A 27,570-nucleotide genomic window follows, 5' to 3' on the forward strand; every position below is an offset into this window, starting at 1 on the left:
GGTAACCGTGTCTGTATTATTGCGGGGCGGATATTGTTTATTATTTGTGTTTCCTGTGTTATTTACCCTGTGCAGTACACATTGGTGTGTATTGCCAGGGGATTATTGTTTGGTCGCCAGACCTGGAATATAAATAAAAAGCACTTTCCAAACCGGATTACAAGGCTCTATCTGTTTCATTAACGCACTGCATCACTCCTGCACCTGTTTCCACTCAGCCACTATGCCACAAGTTGTCAATACTTTTGTCATGAACAGATATTTGAAATTGCAGTGCTTTTGTTTGCTTATAAATGATTGTTTAACCTCCAGAAATTGTGTATTTGGGTCTTTGTCATATTAATTGGTGGCTAATGATCACTAAATTCTTATATTTAACATGTTTTCTTGAATGATATTATATTAAGTGTAGGGTGCCAATACTTTTGTTTGCGACTGTACCTGTCATGTCTTACATTATTCCTATAACACAGGCTTCTTTCAAAGCTGCGTATTGGAGATCTACATAGCAAATGAAAGTGCACAAAAGTTAAGATTTATGGAATAATTGTATTTGCTGCACAGCCACTTTGGCTAAAATTAAGTATTTCCAGTACCTGTTCCTTTTTCATTTCCAGATAACACATGGTTTCTATGTTTCCATCTCTATTGGATTACCATTTTTTATTTTCTGTTCATTCATTTTTGAGAATGTACACCTATGGCCAAAGGTTTTGCATCACCCTATAAAATTAACACATTTTGCTTTAAAAAGTCTAATGGAATCTGCTGAATAATGTTACGTTAACATATTGAATTACATACTGCGTTTTAGTTTTACATTTACATAAGAAAAACTGACAAACATTGCAAATGTGACATTTTGAAATCTAACATGAAATACTGTACTAGTGTTATGTCTTCCGTTAGGCTTATGCAATATCATTGTGTAGTTTCTTTGATTACATCATGTTAAATAAAATATCTAAATTATGTTCATATAGTTTTTTTTTTTTTTAATTATTATTTTTCAATTCTAAAATTCTAGGAGATTCAAAACTTATGGCCATAGCTGTAGGTGCAGTGGAACCTGGGAAGCTTCATTTCATACCTGTTTTGAGTACATTCTACATTTTCTGAGGAACTGTATCATAATCTTGGTAATCTTTAATTCCTGTAGGCGTTTAAAAAGTGAACGTGCTTTCACCTAGAATACACTTATCAAGCAGTTACAAATGAATTACCAGTGAAACCAGAATCTGTTTGGGGTTTCGTTTTACCAGAGAACTTTAATTTTTCTAATTTAAAGTACCTAACAGACACAAAAATAGGTAATAGGAAGAAGTGAGTGTATAAAAAAAAACTTAAACAAGAAGAGCAATGTTATGTAAGGTTTTAACCAGCCCACATCCTGTTCTTTGAACTGCAAAGGAATTAGTACAAATATTCCCTTTGGTTTCCTTTTACTTGACCTTTTCTATAGAAGTTACTGTTTAAATAAATGACAGGAGGCAAAAAAGAATGTTTTCAACCTGTAAATTGTGTATGCTCGTGTCTGACACCTCTACTTAACTGTTGTTATGAGTACACAACCCACCCTGAAATGTGTTGCTCAGTTGCCTAAAAAACAACTATGCCAAGAAACTTCAAGAAACTAAATCAAGATAATTGTTTTGGCTGATGCTTTCTGCATAGTTTTACCGTTACCATGACTGCTTAGCGAATGATGACTTGCTCCAGTTAGTTTGCAACATTAATTTCGGCAGACCATTTCATTTGGAAATTAACTGGTATTCAGCCATTTAGGCCCACTCGAACCAAGTGGTAGAGAACCCATATAATGATAATTGGATATCCATATGCCTTAGTGAATTATGTGAAAAAAAAAGAAATTATCACTTTTTCCCTGAACCCAATTTGTTTTGCCATTCCATTTGTATTTCACATTACTTTTAGGATTTTACATTAGCATGCTTTCTAAACCTTTTCTGTTTTCAACAGTCTTGCATACTTTAGCAGTCGAGATCTTAATCTGTGGCTGTGATCCATCACATTGAGTACTCTGTAATATCAAATAAATTTAGTTTACAAAAACTAAAAATCTGACAAAATAATAGCACAGGACTGGAGAAAGGAAAATGTTTAATCAGCCTACACCATCTGCCCGGGACCCTGCATCTGAAAAAGCTTCATGAACGTACTTGTAATTGCAGTTATGTCCTCCAACTCCAAGATTGGTATTCATTTTAAACAATGACATTAAATAAAAAATACAGGCAGAGTAAGGGGAAACTTTTTTTGTTAAACTATCAGACCTATTAATATTCCCTTTCACCTCTAAATCAAAAAGAGCCATACTGTGGAGCTTATTGAGCCATATGTGGATCCCTCCGTTGGATTGTCCTGCTGTCTAGGTTTACATTATTGCTGATATGAAGGAAATAGCAGATGTAGTGTGGCATGCAGTGTGGGATGATTAAACTGGCCCAGGATCTCACCTTCTGGTCTAGCAGGAGCCACCTTCAACTGAGGTCCAATCTCCGACAGTCAGAGTTCATCCAAGGCTGGGCAATGGAGGACCATCGACCCCCCAAAAGAGAGATACAGTTGCAAAGGAGGAAAGACTTGCAGAACATTTAGTGAAAGGTGGGCTTGGTCTATATAGTATTAGTAGCTAATAGGTTTAGAGTAGCAGGTTGAGCCTCACACCTAGAATTACGACAAGCCTCCAATTACTTTTTATCACCACTACTGTGTGTAATACAAGTGTATATGCAATGCCTAAAGAAAAACACATTAGAATAGACTAAAGTTGTCAAAGAAAAAAAAAACACAGAAGCAAAATGTTTCTGTAACATCATTTATGTACACATATGGCTTCGTACAGTGACTGCAAAGATTGTTCTTGTCAATTTATAGTACAATATCACCAGGCACTTGCATGGAGAGAAGTATCCAAGTACTGCATTTTTCAGTCACCGTTAGTGAAGCAGTGAAGGTGTTGAGATGTCTGGTTTGTGCAAGACAGCCCAGAATATTACAACAAGTAATATTTACACAGCAATTGCAGCCATATTGCTGGTCTGCGGAGCATCCGGCAAAGGAAGGGCCTCTCATTTTTTCAGTTTTTTTTTTTTTTTTTTTTTTATAAACCACATTGCAAAAGTTTTTTTTTTTTTTTTTTTCACAGATTGCAAATCACATCATAGAAACTCTATTTAAATTATTTATATAAGTTAAGAAATGTAACAGTTTTATAATAACGGTCAATATAAGTAACGTTTCAATCCGTGAATAGTATTGATTAAAAAATGTATTTAAAGAAGTGTTTTTTTAATTTATTTATTCATTCATCTTTATAAAAATTGGTCCAATGATAAACCCCTCCCTCTTTCTAGGGATGCCCAGCTGACTTCTCAGCCTTTTTAAAACATTAAGCATATATATATATTTTCTTATAAACGTCAGCTAAATATAAGAATAACAGTGTCAGTTTACCAAAATGCAGAGCATTTAAATCATTATATCTATTAACTAAATATACTTCATTTCTCATATAGCTATCTGAAACAATACATCTGTTACTTAAAATATCTCAACAGCTCTATAATACAATATACTTCTTTAATAAGTACAAACCAAAAACAATAATAAAAGTACAAGACTGCATAGGTAAGATCATTTGCACATTCTCATACGAAAGCATCTTAAAACATTCAGTTTTATTAATGTAGGAAAAATGACCCATTTTTAAATGTTGGTGCTGAATCTTTTTTTGTTGCAGAAATAACTGTTAAGTGGATTTTATTTTTAATTGCACTAGCACAGTACAGTATATTCCACTTGCTTGGAGTAAACGTTTAACAGATTAGTTTAAAACAATTAAACTGTCACAAAAAGTCATCAGCCCGTGATAACTATTCAACCACAGAATTGTATTGCTATTTTAAGTTTCTTCGCCAGTAAATGCTTCAGATTTCCTTGTGGCGCCACATGAATGCACTGGATTGAGAACAAATTATTTTTGCTAACCAAAAAAAAAAACAACATGGCACCATTTGCGTTTATATCCTCATAGTTAATTAAAGAGTCAGGGATGGATATGTTCACTAAGATTACAGCTACACAAATTTGTAATCACAAAATGTCCTTTACTTTTGATAGTTATGAATAAATGTTACTGAGTTTTCTTAATTTGCTTATTCTCTTCATATACAGTATATTATACATATAAACATTATGCGTTCTTAAGTAATATAAAATGCACTATACAAGCTTCTATGAGGGGTTACTTAACACTTTTTGGTACTTAACCATGCTTGAATGAAGCTCTTTGAAAACACATGACGCAACTTTAGGTCAGTCTGCAAACTCGATATAAGAACACCTTGCAAAAACATAGGGCCTCGAATTTTATGGTGCTATATGAGCTGTAGAAGCAACTAGACATATCATTTTTGTAGATATAGTTGTTAACCCCTTTTTTCTTTAAAACTTTCTAAATAAAATCATTACAAAGACAAGCTTGTAGAAATTGCTGAGAATGCTAGAAGATGGATTACTAAAGAGGTTATTTGAACATGAAATGCAAAATGCAATGCAGTTGTACAGCTTTAAAACATACATTTATGCTATTGAGTATAATTTTAGATAACTCGTTTTTTTTTTTTCTTTTGAATTTATTTACAAAAAAACACAAAAAGCTATTGAACGGCCTGACTAAGTAGCACCTGAAATGTGCAAACCAAGTCCTCACCCCCCCCCCCCCAAAATAAAACATAATAAAGCCAGTAAAATCCAGTTAAAACAACCAAAATAATATTGCTGTGCTGATTCTGTAAACTTGCTGTACATATATATATATATATATATATATATATATATATATATATATATATATATATATATATATATATAGAAAAACAACCTTCTGTTATAGTACACCTCAATGAATTTCAAGAAAGTGGATTTAGTTTCAAAACTGGACTGGGGAGTCAGCAAATCCCCATGTACTTAGGACTCGTTGGTGTTTTCCCAAGCCTAATTTATTGGCACCCCAAACCCAGATATAGATGTGATTTTTCAATGTTATTAGCGATATAAGGTAGGCAATATGTTTGTGTATGTTGGTGTTGTATAAATAGACTAAGACATTTCTAAATTGCAGTTAATGATATTTCCAATGTTGATTCAAAGGGGGAGGGGGACGACAGGACGGGACACATTACAGAAAAAAAACTGTGGTTGCAGCTGTTCACTGGTAAAAAATAAGTTCATAAAAACATATTTTATGTTGTCATAGCTTAAATTGAGAATGCTAACTTTAATAGGCACATCAAGTGTACATATCGGCCATTTATAATGCTGAAAACAACATCATTTAAATAAACTCAGCTATAACATTGTGTAGTGAGTTTGGCACTTGGTTGCTATACAATTTCCAAAGGCAGAGGCCTTATCTGAAGCAGCACATAACCTGCACATACTGGGCAAACATCCTGTACAGGAAAAAGTTCACTGCTGCCAAGTCTGAACATTTTTTATTTATTTTTTGCCAGAGAAGCAAGAGACTCTTTGGACTGCTTTTTCCTCATTCCTGATGTAGATCCAGTCTGAGGTGTTTTAGCAGGACCTATTGAAAAACAAAAAAAAACAATGAGCAAGCAAGTCAGAAACAAACAAAAGACTCCAATCACTGAGATGAGAGCCAAGCAAGGCTTTTACATAACAGAAAAATGTAAGGGCTCCCTTTGCAAGTAAGTGCGCTAAAAAGGTTTTACTATACAGAATCAGACATGACAGGGGGCCTTTTGTCTCGCTGGTAAACTTTATTTCAGTTCCAAGTTATACAAAATATCTGTAACATTATAGTTACTCTGTTTAAACAACGTGAATGTCGATTTTCCGGCTGTACCGTACACATTTGGATTAATTTTTTTAACTTCAATGCATTTTGTTTTCTTTACCTTTTACAGTCCCTTTAGCTCTTTATAATGGGTGTTGTCATTCTGTATGGCTCTTACTGCAATTACTCAAACATTGCGTTGTTCTTTTCTTACTTTTTTTCTAGTTGCCTGCCATGAACATATAGAAGTAACAGCCATAACCATATAGTGAACAGGTGTTAAGGATAACATTTTTTTTAATTGCTGGCAATACACAGCTGTGCACTAGGAGGCGCTGGCTCTCACTTCTATAAAGACACTTTGGCTGGGTAACCTATGACTGGCAGACAACTGGAACAGAAGAGCTTGCTCCTGAACTCAGATTAAATTGCAAACACCATAAAGAAAATCTGTAATTTGAAGCCATCTTGTCAAAGAGCATTTTACAATAGCACTAAAAGACATCATTGAGAAAAAATGATTACTCATTGAAAGGATAGTAAAACCTACCGGTCAACAAATTAAGTTTCGTCTTTGTAAATTTACAGCCAGGCTACATCACAATTATGTGTGTAAAACAAACATATTTCAAAAAAAGTGAGAACAACATATAGGCGACTGGTACATTTTTTCAGGATTTAAATATTCCCACTAGTTCTGGATAAAAACATACTGCAGAACAAAAATCTCTACAAGCTGGTAGTATTAACCCTAACCAATAACACCCATGTCCTGTTAGCAGCAGAAACATCAGCAGGAGATCATTACAATCTAGCCCAAAAAAACATGTTTCATAAAAAATATTATGAAAACATACATTAGGCACTAATTAAAACAGTTCCATGACTTCATCCTTTATCCAACCATTCTCCAAGTCTACAATAACAAAAGTCACTAACTGAATCTTTATACAATGAAGGCAGAAGTTACAGATTTTGATCCAATAAAATATTTTTTAAAGATTATCCGTCAAATTAGATTGAAGAATGTGGTCATAAAATGTTAAGTAGCACTTTAAGAATCACTAACTCAAGTTAACCAACAGAATACAGTGTGACCCCATACATACCCATTTAAAAAATATAAACTCTCAGTAACAAATACAACACTGTATTCATGACTAAGGAGGTACCATTTCATAAAAAGCAGACTTTATTATTTCAAGCTAAAAGCGGGGATTATCTTGAGTTTATTTTACTGCTCAACAAATACTAAACTAAATATGAAATGATCTTCTACAGATGAAATATGGAAATTAAAAATGCAGCTGCACTTTTTAGGTCATAGTGATCTTTTTGTGGAAGTATATACTGTACACATTTGCCTTTTCCCCCACAGTGTTTTTGTGTTATTCAAGATTTTAAAATGCTTGGTATTTCTTTTATATTGTATAGTATTAACTTTTCTGCTAAATGTTGTCATGCGAGCTGCATACGGGTTTATATTCATAAAATAGCTTTCCTCTTCTACTATGACTTACCTGGCATAATTTATCCTGATACCCAGCTGTGGGTCGTTGTCTTTACACTATGTGAAAAACCTTGGTTGGGCACCATGGGGTCAAAGTTAAAGTCTAAAGAGTCTCCGTCCATCAAGGTGTCGTGAAGGACGGACTCCATGTCGCACTCAAGGCGCTCGATCGACATGCCATCCAAGTCACTAGGCAGCTTCTCCTGGTGTGCTGCGATCAGGCCCATCCTGCCGTAGCCATTGCTACTGTTGAGAACGTTGTAGGGGTGCATCATATTCATGTGCAGGGGCAGGTTGTGAGGCACTTGCATGGGAGTCTTTACCGTGGATAGGCGGCTCATCCCAACACTGTGAGCCATGGTCATGGGGTGTGATAAGGCACGGCCGTTCATGACAGACAACGGCTGGTTGTGCACCACATGTGGGTGAGTGCCGCCAGGGCTCATCATCTTGTTGTGGGGCTGCTGGGGAGCGTAGGAGGGCATTGCGGAGTTGGTAGGCATCATGACATTGGGGCCAGGCCCCCCTCTGCTGCTGGATTGGGACACCACAGCGTCTACTGAAGGCATAATGTCATTGTGAGGGTCCGAGTCGGACGTCAGTAGCTCTTTGAGGAGCCCAGTAGGGCAACCGTACTGGCCCATGGCAGCTCCATAGACCGGCTTGTTTTCTTGCAGTGATTGCATAGGCATGGGTGGCAGTGAATTCATGCCGCTCTGGCTATACAGGCATTTCCTGTAATCCTGGGGCTGTGCACCCAGGCTGGCAGTGTTGGGGGAGGAGTAAGAGGGATAGCCAGGGCTCGGCTGCATCATGGAGGAGGGAGAGGATTGGGTGGAACTGGACGACACTTGTGAGGATTTGGGAGAAAGGAGGTTCAGATTGTCCAGGAGGTCCTCCATGATGTTCTCTGGGTTGTGGTGGCTCATGGAACCGGCCATCTCCGAGAGGCTTGGCAGCGTGGAGGTCATCTTGCTGGAGGCGGTGGAGTAGACCAACGAGTGGACATCGGGGTCCCCTAAGTCATCCTGCTCGGGCATGAAGGGCGAGAGACGGCCGCTGAGTGTGCTGGCATTGGAGCTGGTGCGGGGTCTGAAAGTGGTCCAGGTGTCAAAGTCATCGTTGCTGTGGGAGTTGGGGCTCCCTGGCCACTTGGAGTACTGGGAGCCAGGGCTGTCGGCACCCCCATCCTGCCCAGCCTGGTGAGCCACCTTTTTCTTGGCTGCTCGCCCGCGGCTCTTGGCAAACTTGCTGTTGTTATCCATGGAGGCGGCCCTCCTCCGCGGAGACTTGCCACTCTTGCCCCCCTCTGGGTTTAGCATCCACCAGGAGCTCTTTCCAGTGCCCTCATTCTGGACCCGGATAAAGCGGCTGTGCAGAGACAGGTTGTGCCGGATGGAATTCTAGATAAAAGTAGAAGGAGAAGATTAAAAAACTGTGCTTGTTATTACATTTCTGTTTTTTTACAGTAAGTGTCTGGAATTCAAAGTAATATTTATTTTGAGGAATTCCATAATTGTTCACATGAACAGATGAAAATGACCTGCTATTTTTTTATTTTACACAGAAGCAGTTGAGACACAGATCTACAAATGATGTTGATATTAATCTTGTATTCGTCGGCACTCCAATGTATGTGTATGGAAAAAAAAAATACAAACAAAGCTGAGCTGCATAACAGAGTAGTAATCTTCTTTAACCATACCTCACTGTATGCTATCAGTCCATGGGTTTACTGTAGGAGCCTGAAGCACTCCTTAAGCTGCTAAATGGGAATGTGGTTTAGGGAGGTGTAAACATAGCCCAATGAGGACCTTCTCTGAAATTTGCTACGTTTCACTTTAACCGTGCTTAACCGATCATTAAAAAATAAGAAACAATACATCTTCTAAATTAAAAAGTACACTAAAAAAGAAGTAAACACACAGTACCTTCCAAAAGTAAGTACTGCATTAATTTCCAGCAGTTTTCCACTCCTCCCAAAAGCTATTACTGTACATAGAAATCTATTTTATTTTAACAGAAATGGGGAATTTAAGGTCACTCATACACATACAGCTGAAGTACTGTCTACCAGCAATGCCAACAATAAAAGCCATTTCTCCCAAACAGGAAAAGGTCTGCAAGCTTGTTAAATGAATTCCTGTTTTTCACACACACACAAACGACAAAACATTAAATGAAACAGTGATTTAGAAACCTGAAAACAAAACTGTCAAAAGGTAAAGCTTGTTAATAATGTAAAGTACAAACATGTTCACAACACACTGACTGATGAAAGCATATAGGTGATTAAACTTGGCAACAGCAGAGGAGGTGGTGTAGGGTTGGGGCTGTTGTATTAGTAATGCGGTTATCAGTTGTTTTGGGAGATGCTTTTTAATTTTCATCTGTAAGGCATACAGGGCTCATTCGACACAATGATGTTCCCTTAGTCATATTCATAAACACAGTTACTTTCCACTACAGTACTGCCAAGTAGTGCCAACAATAATAGTAGACTGTCTAGGCTTGCTGCGAGTACACAGAAATATGGGGTTGTAATGCTGGTTAGACTTCCCTAGTAAATACGTTTAAATGTTGCCTGCACTGTTTACTAACAACGCTGCATGATTTTTTAATGCAACCCCTTTCCCTCCAGAGATGCTGAGGAATGATCTTGGCAAACAATACCAAGCTTTCAGGACATAACAAGGGAGACAATGAACTTCCTGATTATTCCATTCCATTAGATTAGGCAGATGAACTCAAAAGGCTGGTTAAACAGTTGCCAGACCTGATAAGAGTCTTGGTCTTGTATTGCATGGCTAATGCTCCATCACTTAACACTGAAACTGCAAGCCAGACGAGCGATTACACAGTTACAGTAAAAGTATATGCTATGTGACACCGGCACCAATCCTACCACTGAAGCGTGCAATTAAGGATACACTCCTGTAATTTGTTACAATTGCGGAACCCGGTACTGTACAATATGTGTAGTGCTAATAAAAAAATAAAAACAAAAACTCCATACTGAAATGATGAACATAAACAGATTCTCTTTCTTTCATTTAGGGAACTATATTGTCCTAAAGGTTAAAATACAGTTTCCTACAGTATGCCTTAAACTGGAAGCTACCCTCATCATCGTGAAGTTGAACTTTTCATGTCTACGGCATACAAAGTTAACTTTGAAAAGTACAGAATCATGGAGGACCTCTATATTGAGTCTCTTTATTTCAGTTACTGTAGAACACCACATGCTGTGATATCCTGCTTTATTGAAGCATTGGGACAGGTGATTAACACACGGGGTACTGCAGCTGGGGCAGGACAATGAATAAACAGTGTTCATATAAAATTGGATCTATTCAATTGATCTAAACAGTAGCAGATATAAATCCCACCTATGCTTACAGTATTTCATTGATATATGGTGTTGGCTATTCACTTCTAACTGTAAGTGTCTTCAGTGTATTTAGATTTTTCTCAGTCCTATTATAAATAACAGGTTTAACAACAGCAGTATTAGATATTGCACGGTTTAGCTCAATTGAATAAACCCAAATGTCTCCTAATAAATTTGTTGGTTAAAGTACTGGCTCAAGAAACATTATTTTGCATATTGTGTAACAAATTACAGTAACAGTAACCTTTTTGAACACTATAGGCCATCTGTTACCAAGTCACACAGAACAAGGACCGAGAATTTTGGGGATTATTGGTGTGTCAGTAGTTTGGCTTTTTGCCACGCCTGTAGTAAGCATATTTCATCACATGATTTTTTTGGCATACTGTACATTTTTCTTTAACTCTATTCTGGTTAATGAGTATCAAATCAATTATTTACAATAAATGCGTAAAAAATAATACTTGCCAATATACTGTAAAATTAAAAAAAGAGACATGCTTTTCAATGGAATGGAAACATTTGAAGAGGTATTGTATGTTAGTTACAAAAATACATTTGCTTAATTATACATTAAGAACGGAACCAATGTTATTGCTTCCAGGCATGTATCGTTTAAAAGCAGGCAATGTTTTGTTACTTTGTAAACTGTGGCAGATGGATGGTAATTAAAGGTCTAGTGTCCGTAATACAGGCTATAAAATAATATAAAAACAGTAAAGGAGGTATTTTGGTCAAGTTAAAATTAATGTATTTTACTATTCCTTTAAAATATTGTCAGTAAAACAAAAAAAACACCATGTAAAAAAAAAAAAAAGTGAAAGTAGTAGCAAGAGCATGTCTGAGCAATATCGTTTCAATATGTTTCCATAGGAGTGTAAATCTGTGTCCCTACAGTCCATCTAAAACTGCCTTTGAGGAAATGTAAACAAACTAGACTGTAAACAGGCTGGACTTTGATTAGCTTAATCTTGGACTACCCAATGTTACCTTTGGTAAGGTACTGTAGTCCAGATCACTGTAATAGGGGTCTGTGAAACCAACCAATGCAATATTATATGTAAGTCTAAAAGTTGTCCATGATTGTACAGTGGGACCCAGCAGCTTTCAATAATATTGTTCATTTTAAGCAGGAATCTGAAGGTATTAGGACCTTCTCTTGCATATACTGTGCAAATCACTATAAAACCAAAGCCCTTCTGGTATCATTGCATAATCTTTCATTTGTTTAATTACACAAGAGAAAAAAAACTGAACAGGAAAGATGCTCTGTTGGGGTTTCCAGAGACATCCCTAAGCTATAACACTGCTCCACCCTCTGATAATGTATGAGTAAAAAACTGAGGTGTGGTTGTTTTTGTTACAACTGGGTCAACCATAAGTTACTATAATCCCGCTCACAATAACATTTCAATGACACACTTCCTGTTTAACTTGCAGCCCCGCTCACCTTCTCTGCCCTTTCATACTCATGCAGTTACACCCTGCGCTGAGATATCAAAAGCTGTGCTGAAAGAAGGTTTAATCGTTTCATCAGTTTATATTCAAAGACAAAAGACAAAACTTTGTTCCAAATTACACAACAAAAAAAACTGCCAAACAAACTGAAGACTTAACTGTGCTTTTTTAAAAAGGATATTTTTTAAACACAAATTATACACAAAGGGACCTAATCTCAAAAGTTTCACAGAAATTGATAGAAAATTAGAGTTGCATGTAGAAATGATGGAAGTACTGTAAGGAGACACAAACAGTTTCCCATTATATAGCCAGGTCTCTCAAGATAAAGACAGACAGACAGCCTTCTCTTTATATTCCCAAACAATGATGCTCCAAATAATTTATGGTAAGGAATGTCCTACTGTAGTTTCATTATTGTAGGTGGTCTCTATTTTATACAGACAGCTGGAATAAAAGGAGTTGCCCTCTTACTAGAGTGACCAGACATCCTGGTTTGACCGGGACAGTCCCCTCTCACATTAACTGCCCCTGTGTCCGGATTTGTTTCTCTAAAACTTAAAAAGTTCCAGTTTCTAATGGATAGCAAACAATCAGCAATCATATTAAAATATAGCTCCAGAATATAACTTACTATACTAAATTAAGTGTGCAAAATGATAGAAATGGAGGGTATAAAATTGCAATAAGTGCGATTATAATAGGTAGTTAAACTTGGCCACAAACTGCAAAGGCAAAGCAAAGTGGTTGTTTAAAAACAGTAATAGTGATAAAAGCACTATATTCAAATAAGAAACAAAAAAATTGTAGTTTTAAAACTATTTCAAATATGTGTGTCCCTGTTCTGAGCTTTGGAAATCTGGTGACCCTGCAGTACTTCTTACGAGTGAGGGAACAGTTCAGTCTCCATGCTAATCTGATTCTCTGCCTTTTAAATTACCTGTAACATAGCCCAGTGCCAAATGTTCAGAATTGCATGTTCAACTATAGTACTCTTTTCACAGGTGACAGCAATAAGCGGATTCAAACACAGACAAGGCTTGTGCAGTTATCCACTGCACCACCCAACCCCAAAAAAACAAACACCATAGAGTACCGTTAAAAGAGGACCAGTGTTGTCAGTTAAAAATCCCAAACCGCTCACTTTTGAACAATATTAGTAACAGCAACATTTTTGTATTTAATTATATTCTGATGTAACTATCACTGACTCTGTTATCTGCTCCGTTATTGAATGGTATTTTGCTATACTTGTACTTGCTAGAACCAAAGTCACTGTATTTTATCTTGCTCCTAATTGTATTGTACTGTGATTCTTGAAATGTATTTTTGTTTACGACTGTAAGTCGCCCTGGATAAGGGCGTCTGCTAAGAAATAAATAATAATAATAACATAAGTGAGTCACTTCCCACATGTGGTCCACTATACAGGAGTTTGATCCCTGTGTACACCACATTTCCCTTGTTCCAGCTGTGATGGTACAGTAATACCACTGTTTGGAAAGTAGTGTGACTACAGCACAAGCCGTGCCATCAGGGGAGATACTGATAAAGGGACTTGGTCTGCTTGACTTGTTGCTTAAATACCTATAATTTTGAAGTTACGGATGAAACCCAGATGTAACAACTAAAATAAATAGTGAAATTAGAGCCAGGCCTGTACTGCAGTAGATACAAAAAGAGGTGTATCCAGTTGGTCTTAAATGTTTGCCGCTCTTTTGTTGATGCACTTGTATTTAAACATCTGTGAGGTAACACATTTTCTACTTAAACAATTTCATGAACGTTTCTACAGACCCATATATTATAATATTATCATTATGTTTTTCAAAGAACAATTACTTTATCTTGCTACGTATACCCATGTTTTTTTTTTTTTTTTGCTTCCACCTTCACATTTAAAGCAGTCCTCAAATTGACACCAACCTTTACGTCATGAGACTAAACCGAGAATGGAAATGGAAAGACTTCCATTTCATAGCTGTTAGATCCAGGAACCTAATTAGCCCAGTTAACCTCTGAAATAAAATGTGGAATGGATCAAACTGCCATACTGGTCATAAAGGTATTTGAAAATAGAAACGGTATGCCACATGGCAACAGACAGATGAACTGAACTGCACACTACTGAGAACATCCAGTAAGAAGTGTCCACTCATTGGCCATTATGTAAGACAGTTTTGCAGCACAGGCTAGACCTTTAAGTGGATCCACCCATCTCACTATTGTACCACCTCTACAAAAACACACACACATTACTTTTGACTTTCCAAGCTGCTTCTGAAGGCCTTCTATGGTTGTGTAGTTTTTTACTAACAGACATAAATTCAGCTCACTTATATATAGGTGAGATAAAACCATTTTATAAGCAGTACATTTTTTGACTATTTCAATAAAGATTTAACAAAAAACAAAGAAACAGACCGATTTGTTTTGGGGAAAATTTAAATTACAATAATACAAAAACATATACAGCAGGTGTATACTACATACCCCCTCATACCTAAAAAAATATGTTACAGTACGAGAACTGCACTTGAAGAAAGCAGCCATTGGAAAAATCTTTCTGAAAAAGCTTCTACTGTAATTACAAAGCCTCAGGCTTCCTCTGGAGTGTGGGCTGAACTGCATTCCACAGGAACCCCCTACATCAGAGGGAAGCTGTCATCCTGTGAAAGGATGGGTAAAACACAGGATTTAGAGAATCTTTACAACAAATAAAGAGAAAACAGCCCATTGCACTGCACATTTAAAGTGGGTCTGGGTGCTCCTGTAATGGCAGATATTCAAAGATGTCACTTTTTGCAACCCTGTTGCCCTTTGCTGATGATGTCTTTCCCTCGGAGTTCCATGCTGACATCACCTTAGACACTGTTGCACGTGAAACATCAGCAAGTTGAGCTGTCTTGGTCACTGAAGCTCCTGCCAAACACGCCCCAACAATCACCCCTGTTTCAAAGTCACTGAGGTCTCCTCTTGCAGTCATGCTAGCCATAATTATAGGCAACCAGGCATGTCCAGCATTTTTTTTTTTAATGTGTTAAAATCCTTCCAAAAAAGGTAGGCAGTTTTCTCTTCGCCCAGCTTTCACCCACTCCCCCGATAACATAAATGCTGTTTCAGGTGTTCCATGGGATATAGATAATATTATAATTTGAAATTTGAGCTATAGAAAAAACTCAGATTTGAAAACCTGCCAAATCCTCTTGTGGAGGACCTGCCTCAGAGAAGATCTCTTTAACAGAGAAAGGGCATCCCGAACAATTCCTGTAGAGGTTGTGGGAAGTATTAGAGGCTGTGGGAGCTACTGGGAGCGCTCCAGTACATCTACAGTAAACCATCAGTGCCACCGACATCAGTTTTTACTGTACTAATTTCTGAAACTGTGACGCTACCTGGGACATCAGCATCCTCCGTTGACACTGTTGGGGCTGCATACATCTTAGACGGAATGTGTCAAGACACATGTATTCATTTATTTATATATATTTAAAAATGAAAATAATCTAATAATTTTGCGACAAAATATCTATCAGTGCGCGAACAACTACAGGTTTTATATATTTTTTTGTTTAAACATTGCATATTTCATAATTCCAGCACGGTGTTCAAAATACAAATCTCAAAATGGCATCTTGACTAATTACATACATTCACACACTCAAATCGTCCTTCATATAGTATTTTAGCTTGTTTTGCGAATTAGTTAAGTTAAATATGCAACAAATTAGTCCCCAAAGTTGTGTTTTGCAGAAAACATATTTTTTTCATTTCAATACAGTAGGTGGACTTGTGTAATTATTCACCGCTACTCCTCCAGAGTTTTTCCTGCAACTCCCATTTTAAATTTCACTTGCAGACATCTCTTTTTTCTCAGGGCAGAGCTGAGAGGGAAACAAAATCCCTGCAACTGCCCTTGTGAAATTTGCATCTATTTTGAGTATCAGGCCCTAAGTACTTAGTAGAAGAATGCCAGATAAAAAAAAACTAAAACCTTTTCGAGAATTCTAACCTACTGAGCCAACATTTAACCTACTCCAAAATCCTGTGGGAAATGGGTTTTCACTATGTACGTACAGCACCATGGTTACCACTGTGACACGCTTCCTCCTGAGTGACCCTGTAGTGCATACTGTTGAACTGTATGACAGCAACTACACACACTATCAACAGATAATTGGACATACTGAATAGAGAACTTAGTGCCACTGTACACACTAATGACAACTGCAGTACTTACAATATGGAAACATTTTGATCAATACAGTAACAGTGGAGTGTAAAGTATGTCAAGCATAATTGAAACTTGGGAAATGCTTCTCCAGTAAAATGTCAGTTCAGAAAAAAGGGGAACATATTATGTCTATATGTACAGATAGGCCTTTAATTTTACACTTATATGCAACACTTAGCAGCCAGGTTTGGAAGGCAAGTTAAGGTGGTAAACCTGAAACTCAGCAGGTATTTTCTCAGTCTTTGGAGTCCGGCTTGTATTTGCAAATGCAGAAATCAAAACTATTCCTTTGGCATACTTAATTAAACACCCCAAAGGCAAGCAAGGACTTGTCGCCGTGTGCTGGCAGGTAGACAGGCAGACAGAGCCACATGTATCAACCTTACAACTGTCCTGTCATGAAATACAGCTCTCGATATAGACCATCATACAGTAGTATTACTATAGCAACTACTAAAGTGGCGCTACCAAACTTGTTGATCTGAACTGGGTTTAATGAAAACTTTGCGTGTGGGCTCTTTTTCAGCCCAAAGTTAAATGATTTCATTGAACGCATGTCATGTTCTCATAAATGTAATCAATATTAAGATCAACTGTGACCTTTAATATAAGACAACAAATATTCTTCTTAATGTATGACACTATTTTCTTGGTAAATTAATTTAAATATAAATTTTAGTCACAGAACAGAACAGTGGCATGGGCCAAATAAAGTGGCGTTTATGACTGCTAATAGGATTGATGCTAATACAGATACTACCAGGAACTGAAACTAGGACTTTTCAGCTCAATCAAAAATGATTATGAGTCAACACTTCCCTTTGGGCAAATCTACAGTTAACCTGTTATCTGCAGTTGGTCAATTAGATCACAACAGTATCAACCGTTTAGCACATCAAACTGCTGAAACGCATCCTTAACTATATTTACACACCCTGAAACTACATTGTGAATGAAAAAAACAGAGTATGTTCAACCACAAAAGAAGATACAAGACAAAAAAGAAGATATGTACAGTGACAGTTGTTGTTATGGGGCAGCAGTGTGGAGTAGTGGTTAGGGCTCTGGACTCCTGACCGGAGGGTCGTGGGTTCAAATCCCGGTGGGGACACTGCTGCTGTACCCTTGAGCAAGGTACTTTACCTAGATTGCTCCAGTAAAAAAAAAAAACCCAACTGTATAAATGGGTAATTGTATGTAAAAAATAATGTGATATCTTGTAACAATTGTAAGTCGTCCTGGATAAGGGCGTCAACTAAGAAATAAATAATAATAATAATAATAATAATAATAATAATAATAATAATAATAATAATAATAATAATAATAATAATGGTGTTCTTTTGTGATAAGAACTGGTCTACTGTCCACTAAACTAGGCTTAGACCACCAGAGGTGGAGAGCGTGCATATCAGTTAATGAGATTTGTACTGATAATATCATGTTATATCATTCAATATAAGTGTGGTTGTGAAGCAGAAGTACAGTATGATACAATTCAATACAATACACATTGATAGCATGGAAACTGATGCAAGACACTTAAATTAAAAGCAGACTATTATAAAACAGGAATGTCTTAGATTGTGATTCAATAATAGTCTTCAGCAAAAAAATTCCATCAGTAAGGAGCTCTAAAGCTAAAGCTGCCACCTACAGAATTCAAACAGACTTTAATGTCAAAAGACCTGCACATATACAGTAGATCTAATCAGACATTTTGAGAATCTAATCTGTTAATGATTTTGTAAATAAAGATACATGTTTTAAGTACTGGGGTGATATGCTCAGTAGATTTGGTCCAAGCAAACACTAGGACAATAGAGTTAAAAAAACAACTGTAGTTTAGCTGACTTTGGTTAACCAGTAAGGGAATTGCAATAATCAAGGCAATACCGCTAGCAGATTACAGTATTTCAAATCTGTTGAGTGAATCATTATCATCCATCAATCATAATCTGATAGGATATGTTTAAATACAGTCTGCTGACATTCTCAGAATCTAATTATACGGCTACATGGCGAGTGGCACTGCTAAAACAATGTTGCCCGAGTGTTTGAATTATCCAGTGGAGTACACAGCATTTTACAGCATTAGGAAACACTACTGTATAATACTTATATTAAATAAAAGCATTTGATTTGAAAACCAATCTTTTAAAATCTGAAGCTCTTACAAAACAGAAGCACTGACCACAGAACACAGCTATTCATTATAGGCTGCATGTTTGTGAAGACATTGAGCTGCCCTTAGTATATTTATATTTGTTTCTAATGGTCCCCTCCCTTTACTGAGGGAGGCGAAGTAAAAACTCTTTGACCACTTTTCACTACTAATATTGTTATTTAACATTAACAACCATCTGTTATAAAACATGGCGTTGATGTACAGCGAGTTGCTAAACGACAAGCCTCTGTGATTTGTATATAAAGCTAGTCAGATTTAGTGTGTAACCTGGAAGTGGTAAAATACAGTAGTGTAGTGAAAAATATGTGGTTTATTGCTATATTGAAGAGTTATGGTTCCATCTTATTTAATGTATTCTTTTAAAAAAGAATGAAAAGGATCCCCAATAAAGGTACTGCCAGGCAGAATGAGTCAGATAAAAACAAAACATAAGAACATTTACAAACGAGAGGAGGCCATTCGGCTCATCTTGCTCGTTTGGTTGTTAGTAGCTTATTGATTGATTATTAAGGGTGGTTCAAGTTCTTGTCTGGGACTCACAGCGAGTGCTGCACTGGCCTTTTGAGCTACTGCAGGGTTAGGGTTAAAAATTGTATAGGTCTAGTTTTCCTTTTCATACTCCAGCGACCACTGCTGTTCAGGTGCCCACGGAGTTTAGGCAGAAACTTACCAAACTGGGCCCATGCCTCCAGGGTTTAGTAGCTTGGTAATGTCTGTTGCTTGGACTCTTGTTGAAAATACAGGGATGGAAATAAGACTCCTGTTGCATAGTGGTTTGATCCATTCCTAGTTTTACTGTGAGTTTAATAAGACACACATGAGCTTGTTACCTACAGTGGCTAATCTAGCTCTATTAAAACCTGGAATGGTTGAAACTACTATGCAAGTCTTATTTCCATCCCTGAAATAGGATTTGACACCAGTAATGGACATTAAAATGTAAAAAAACAGAACAAAAAGATTATTGAATAGTTTGAGTTTCCTATGGTACAAAGTACTGTATAGTTGTGAATAGAGGCAGGGTGCATACTCTTAGTGGCCATTTTTTTTTTTTCTTTTTGCAAGTTTGCAATGGTTAAAATTAGGAGAGCAGCTGCTTGACGTCTAGTCACCTTGTCATCATCAGCATGGCTTTAATTAGTACCCATCTGCATCCTGTTTCATGCTACACATCTTTTCAGCTTTCACCTGTCACAGCAAAACACGACAGCCACAAGACAAGCGCAGGTACAAATGCACAATAAATACTGTACACACCAAAATAGCCCCCCAGATGTCGTAAGCTATTCTAGTAAGGCATCACCCCCGCACGCCACACCACAGAATGTGCCTCACCCAAATCAAGCCTGGACAAAATCCCACTCAGTTACATGCCAACCAACAACAACTCACATTTAGGAACACAGCTGCCCAAGTAAACAGCTTAAAATAGTCTGGTTTGTGTCTTTATGGACTAATGCAGGGTTATGTATACCCTATCCTAGAAATCCCCCCTCCCCTCCATATTATAGAGACCATGGTAAGAAATAAGGTTGTTGTACAAAAATGATATTAGCCTGCAACACCTAAAATTATGAAGATAACTGCTTTTGGTGAACTCTATTTCGACTGGATACATCGTTATCAACACACTATTTTTTTTTTCACACTGTCCATTTGTATCTCCACACATCCCCATGCAGGTAATAACTTGCTGTTGTTGAAACATCGGCAGGCAGAGGACACACTTAAAAAGAAGCTCAGTGTGTAACATCTCTAAAACCTTTTTTTTTTTTTTTTTTATTTACTCACTGCTCAAAGTTGGGGCTCTTTCCTCAGACTCCCAGGAGGGCTAAGAGACTAACATAACCCAGATCAGTCAACACCAAACACAGAAGCATGTGAAGGATTAAGAACTTGAGCTAGTACAGCCAGGCATAATTTGCACAGAAGTTTGTCATGGCAACAGTACTCCTGCTTTGCCACTTCCTTACCAGACAAGAATATCCCTTTACTTTACATCAGGATTGACAATCCCTCACACTTCCTTTTCTTGTTAATGTGCTGTATTGCCCCAGAATCCAAATACGATCAGGGAATTCCCAACCATGTAGATGTATTTTCAACAAGGAAATCCCTTCTGTACTGAAGGGGTTCCGCACATTCATGTTGCTGATGGTGTAAATAAACATGCTACTGACAAATATTTGTAGCAGTTTCCTACACTGATGTGTGCTGACATGAACAGGTATCATAAAACCAGTGCTCTGTGTTTGACTACAACCTTAGGGAGGTTTACGTTGGCTCAGTCGGCTTTCATTTTCTTAAGGCCAGAAACAGCTCCATGTATCTTGTGATCATATGTGGGATTGCTATAGTATCTTAATTTATTATTATTTGCTTATTTAGCAAACGTCTTTTTCCAAGGCGACTTACAGAGACTAGGGTGTGTGAACTATGGCATCAGCTGAAGAGTAACTTACAACATCTCACCCTAAAGACAGAGCACAAGGAGGTTAAGTGACTTGCTCACGGTCACAGTGGCTGAGCCGGGATTTGAACTGGGGAACCTCTTGGTTACAAAATCATTTCTCTAACCACTAGACCACACAGACTCATTGATTGTTGTTTCAAATACGTATTACTGTATATCATTCATATCATTCATTCCTTAAGAGTTGTTAGAATGAATGCTAGACCAAAAATTGGTCTATAGCTTCTGTCCCCTGTGGCAGAAATTGGCCAATGCCTACATCAATGGCTTCTTGTTGTAACACAACAGCATAGTATCAGGCCACAGATAGCCAAGGAAGCACAGTTTCAACACAATGAGTATGTTTAATTGATGTTAAGAGAAACATCCATGGTGATTACCACTTCTAAACCTCTGCTAGCCTTACTGAATATTAGCGGCAGCCCACTACTGACAGGATCTAACTTCTGGACAATCACGCTACTTACTGTAAGTTTAGAAAAGCAGGTCTGGTTGTTTTTTTTATATCTTACAGTACAAAAGGGATAATTTATGTGTAGTGGAAGTTTACTTTATGCCCAATCCACATCTGTGCAATATAAAAGAAGATCAATTAATAAATGATGAATATATGATGCATATAGGCTTGTCCATCAAAGATGATCAATCACTTAAGATTCATAAATGAATCGATACACTGTCTAACTCTAACTTCCAATAACTATAGAACTGTAATATTGTTATTGTTGATTATGACATTCTAATCCAAGGATCCCCAAGGTAACAACGATTGTTACTTCCCCCGCCTACCAATGGGCTGTCCTACAAGAGATGAAAACAAAAAAAGGGCAAAACACTCTCTCTCTGGGTGATCAAGTGCATCAATGTGTTGAACAGCCGCCATTCCGGGGCAGATGAAAATATTTATCACTTAACGTGCCTCCACAGCTGTTGTGGCACAACATGTTAAGTGAAGCATGTAGCTATACAACTGCCAAGACTGGAGGCCCTAACAAGAGGGAACAAGACTTCAAGCAGGTGTTTCTGTTACTGTGTCAAGTGATGCAAGCGAGAGCACAGTACAACATGCACAGTGGACATTGCCGAGGGAGTTAAATACAGTCAGCTTCCTCTGACCTTTCTGTGCTGTTCAGCTGCATAGAGTATACATTCATTCTCTTAACAAACAAACAAGTTTTTAATGTAAAAAGCAAATGATATTCTAGGGACTAGAACACCATTGGCTTTTAACTTTCAAACTTCTCACTTTTGGCAATAGCACTCTTCCCCAAAAGTATCAATTTATTAGCCAAGTTTCTTCTAATCTGTGTCACATATTCTGAATGAAATTCTTGGATCGCCAAAGCATATTAAAATCTTCAAACTATGCACAACCACAGAGTTATGGCGCAACAACAGCTCCCCAGTGGATATGAAAGTTGCAGGAGCAGTACAATGAACCCCAAATATTCAGAATCAGTTTTCTTTGTGGATATATTGCTGAAAGGTCAGGAATATATTAGGGACTGAATTCAGGCATCCTAAGCAGAAAAAATACTTCTGTGACAATTTGAATGTGGAACACTAGGGTCTATTCAATTGATCTAAACGGTGGTCGGTCAAAATTCTGCCTTTGTCCAAACCAGCATAGCAGAGTGTGTGTGTCATTTACTGCAAGTGTATTTTTGTCTTTCAAAGTAAGTAAAATACCCGTTTTGGTCCTACTTTAACATACATTGGCAGTATTTCGATCAGCCACTCAATTGCTAAACCCCACTGTATGCATACCAGGAAAGGATTGCTCTTATGAATGTGGTCTAAGATTTTGATCCTGGAAATTAATGCTGCATGACACTCTTGATCAGTGGTTCCCAAACTGTGGGTCGCGACAAACTGGTGGGTCGCAAGAGGTATCGGGGTGGGTCGCGGAACCAAACAAAGTAAAACATAAACATATCTTTTGTTTGAAATTAATCAGAAAATAATTACCCTAAATATTTTTAATCTGAGAAAACAAAACAGTTAGGCTGGTAGTGTGTATTTACGCAAACAATTTGTTAGCATTGATACGTTTTTAAAACGAGGGAGTACTAGCGATCTAAGTACAAGTCCAATGCCTCCACCTGAAAAGAAAAGCAAACCTGTATCAAGGAAATATGAACACAGTTACACTGAGTTTGACTTCTTTGTGTGTGGGACTGAAAACGATCCAGCTCCAAAGTGTGTGTTGTGGATAGAAATGCTTGCAAAGGAAAGCATGAAGGCTTACAAATTTAAAAGGCATTTAATTAAGTGGTTTATTTCTTAGAAAAAAAGAAAACTAGCAAATGCTAGGTAAGGAAGCCGCACTAAGTCAAAAGATCAAATGTGTGCCACTGTCAAATAAAACTGTACAAAGTAAGTACTACTGTACAAAGTAAGTACTACTGTACAAAGTAAATACAACTACACAGGCGTATTGAAGACAGGGGTGGGAGTGTTCCGTCTAAAAAATATTTTGGGAACTGTGAAAAATGAGTGTGTGTTCGGAATGTGTACTGTAGCAATGGCGGGCATTGGCGAGCCGAGAGCTGATTTCGTAAGCAAAAACGAAAAGTTGTTTTTCAGCTTCTAGCAATTTAACATCCTTGCAGCATTTTACACTGTAAAGTCATACTTTTATCAGCACCGTGCATTTGGTTACTATGGCAATGGGGTCAAACAAATACCAACTAGTGTTCGAGTTATACTTAAACTAGCCTGTACATTGACCTAGAGAGTCAGTGGCATAATGTTACAATTTACTAATAATGTGAAGGTATCTGTGGTTTTAAAATGTCATAATTACTTATATGTAGTATTAGAAATGTAAAGAAAAATACAAAATCTTGGGTTTTGTCATTTAATGTTTGCCGTTAAACGTTTCTCCCGTGTATTTATTGATTTAAAGGCAGCAAAATATGGAAATTGCATGTTCCTTTTCAATAGTGTGTCAACATAATTTTAAAAGCTTTACAAAACTTGAAAATGTCGCTGAATGTGTCACTCAAGGTTGTTTTAATAAAATCTATTTTTGTCTGCTTGTTACGTTTTTTTGCAGCCAACACGTTCACAGAACATTGATACATTTTCAAAGATTGTTTCAATAGCGACTCAAGTGTCAATGTTTGAATGCAGTTTGACCTTTGATGTAACGCAAATACTTCCAAGGTTAGCTCAAAGATATTCTATTTAATAGAATAGAAATCTTACTGGGCATGGGTCCTAAAAAATTATCTGGCTACTCAGGTGGGAAAGTTTGATTTGGGTAAGTTTGGTAACTCCTGCTCTAGATTACCAAATCTGCTGAATATTTCATTGATTGTTGTTTCAAATACTGTTTCACACAGTCATTATAAGACACTCAGGGATTGGCATTACAGTATATGTGCTAATGTGATACTGTTTCAGTTGAAGCAGTGGAAAAGCAGAAGTGGAGTAAAGCAAAGGAAAATGTGTCCTGATTGGGTAGCTAGCCTTTTTTCAGATTCTCTGTTTGAGGTTTAGATCAATTGAATACAAAGTTCTGTAATTACTGGAACCCATGACCGTATATCTCAAAAGTAAACATGAGGTGTGGTTTTAGAGGATACCTTGCTGCTTCAATAAAAGGGAATTTAAATGATTTTATTGGGGTTTTTTTTTATCTCTAAAGAGAATTCTAATTATGCAGTATGTGGTTTAACTGGGGACTTAATTGGTTTCTTACTGTACTTCCTTCTTAAATCTAACAATGTGTGCATTGTTATATATATTCAATTACCAAGTAAATGAAGTATGAACTAGAATATGCAGAAACCACAAAAGATACAAAATTCTCTACATGAAATGAGTCATTCCATGTCAAGTGCTACATTTTCATGAAAATATTGTTCAACCCTACAAACACTGGAATAAACACAAAATCATGGAATTACAAATCATCTTGAATTATTACCTGAAAAAGGTCAGGACAGTTGTTAATTGTAAACTTCATCATCAAGTTCCCACTGTGGTATTCAAGGTAACTGCTTGAAACATGGCACATTTTCTAGATCTCACTCTGAATTAAAATATTAATTCTCTGAAAGATTTTTCCCACAAAACTTTTTTTCAGGAAAGTAGTAATGCACAGCAAATATAAATACAGTCTAACTTCACTATCACGAACCCTTCTTATAACTAACCCCCTTTTTTAATGATCCAAGCAGCAAGAATCGTTTTTTTTCAATGGAAATTAGCCCTATTAGAACAATCACTTTTATAAAATCTACCCGGATAAAACGATCTCGGTAGTGAATGGCGCTGAACTTTCTCCAGTGTGAATGTGTTATTCTCTCGGTGAAAACAAAGACCTTGCTAGGCTAATTCGAAGATAAGGCTGACTTATTGAATCACGTATGACGTATGCAACCGTTTCCATCTTCACACAAACTGCAACCATGGCAACAGCATACTTGCTAACATTTGGAAACTGTTCAGCGGGACGCTCGTCTCCAGGGGGGGTCATATGCATCACATACATGGGAGGAGTCATACGCAAAAAACACTCATTATCATATAATAGACGTATCCCCCCCCAAGTCAACACGACACGACCATCATGACAGTTACAACAGACATAATGAAGCGTTCTTACCTTTGTATAAGTTAGTGATCAGCAGATGTGTCAGCCGCACGAAGAGCACAGCATGTAGTTTTCACTAACTCTACTGTGCAGAATAAATGATTTTTTTTTCTATGGGTAAATATCAGGACTTTCTTCCTATGCATCGGGACACGGGACATTTGCTAGGAAATCGGGACTGTCCTGACCCATATACGGACTGTTGGCATGTATGCAACAGGCGGAAGTAACAAGACTGAAACAGCGTGCACGCTGGATATGTTTTTCAAGAGCAAGGGCACGTAATTACTGTATTCAGCATGTAAGTGTACTTTTTATTTTTTTAATTTCCTTATTGTTTTCTTTTAAATGTTGATCAATGTGAAGTTGTTTTGAAAGAACTACTGTATACTGTATGAAGATGTTCAATTCAATTTGGGCGTTTCTTCATTATTCTGAAACAGCAAATTGCCAAACCCTATTATTATTATTTATTTCTTAGCAGACACCCTTATACAGGGCGACTTACAATTGTTACAAGATATCACATTATTTTTACATACAATTACCCATTTATACAGTTGGGTTTTTATTGGAGAAATCTAGTTAAAGTACCTTGCTCAAGGGTACAGCAGCAGTATCCCCACCTGGGATTGAACCCACAACCCTCCGGTCAAGAATCCAGAGCCCTAACCACTACTCCACACTGCTGTCCTATTATAGTGAAAAACCTGATATAACAAACATTTCTCCAGGTCCCAGGGGGGGTTCATTATAATGAAGTCAGACTGTATTTTAAAACCAAAAATAATATTAAATAGGCTGCTGCCAGCAAATAACATATTGTAAGTTTTATCCTAACAACTGAGTTACAAAATAAATGTTTCTGCTAAAATACAAAATGGCAAAAGAGACAGTGGGCGAACATTTCAATTATTGATTGGCCTGAGAAAAACAAAATGTAAATTTTATACTTTTTTTTCATTTAATTATTTTTAAAAGCCAGTCCATTTATAGTAGATCTGATAAAACTACGTTTAATTTTTGCAGCAAAATTAAACATTGTTCCTCAGATTCATTTGGTACTGTACCACAGGAGGAAAAACCTGACCTTTAAGAAGTAAATTACAAATAAGATGCTGCTGAAAATGTGCATTAACTTGCAATGGCAGATTCAATGGGCTAACCACATCCTGCCACAGATTTCCTGTGTCATTTTTCTTTAAAGAGATGATGAATGAAAGAAAAACAAATGCATTTAACTGAAGATAACATGTGCAATCTGAAAAAATAAACATCATATCAGTGATTAAAAAAATACAGACTGTATGCCAAACAATTACAATGTTCTCCCATTCTTTTGATTTGACATATAAATAGCTTAGCGCCAATATGCCTGATCAATTAAGTAATTGATCGGATTAATTTTACATATTGTAAACTGGAAGATTTATTGCTGGTAAACAAAAAACATAAGAAAAAGCTTGCCATACACACTGAAGGCCTAAATCACAAGCCAGTGTTCATTTTCGAAATGTCACAATCCACACGAAACTTAAATTTGGTATAGTTTACTGATGTATACAGTTTTAAAACCAACATAGAGCATTTGTGTCAAATTATACAGTACCATGCATGGATGTGCAATTCTGCAGTTCAGCAAAACTACAGGCATGGGATGCAGTCCTTGATTTGATGCAGGACAACATTATGCATATTAATGTATGTCTTTTGACAGAGAGTATGTGGTATTGCTTTCTAGCTGAGATTTTTCAGCATAGACATTAAGTATGTTCTTTCTGAGACTCTGGGGCTGCCTGTTAGAGAGAAAAAGAACCTGCAATCGCCATGGGGACAGAAGTTAGCAGCAGAGGCAGTAAAAGCTCTCATGCTGGTAGGATAACAGGTGT

At 37.1% G+C, this 27,570-nt stretch overlaps 1 protein-coding gene across 1 annotated transcript in view; it reads right to left on the reverse strand.

Annotated features, from left to right (window-relative positions):
• Nucleotides 1-2,825: 2,825 nt before the first annotated feature.
• The window catches only part of LOC131737736 (forkhead box protein O1-A-like), a 58,126-nt gene continuing 33,381 nt past the window's right edge, over nucleotides 2,826-27,570 (reverse strand). The window contains exons 2-3 of the mRNA XM_059028625.1: nucleotides 7,345-8,737; nucleotides 2,826-5,611 (exon numbers count right to left, since the gene is read on the reverse strand). Coding sequence (XP_058884608.1) covers nucleotides 7,355-8,737 — 1,383 coding nt within the window. The 3' untranslated portion in view covers nucleotides 2,826-5,611; nucleotides 7,345-7,354. The remainder of the gene's footprint in view (nucleotides 5,612-7,344; nucleotides 8,738-27,570) is intronic.

This window comes from Acipenser ruthenus, chromosome 8, assembly GCF_902713425.1.
Source record: "Acipenser ruthenus chromosome 8, fAciRut3.2 maternal haplotype, whole genome shotgun sequence".
Taxonomy (NCBI): Eukaryota; Metazoa; Chordata; class Actinopteri; order Acipenseriformes; family Acipenseridae; genus Acipenser; species Acipenser ruthenus.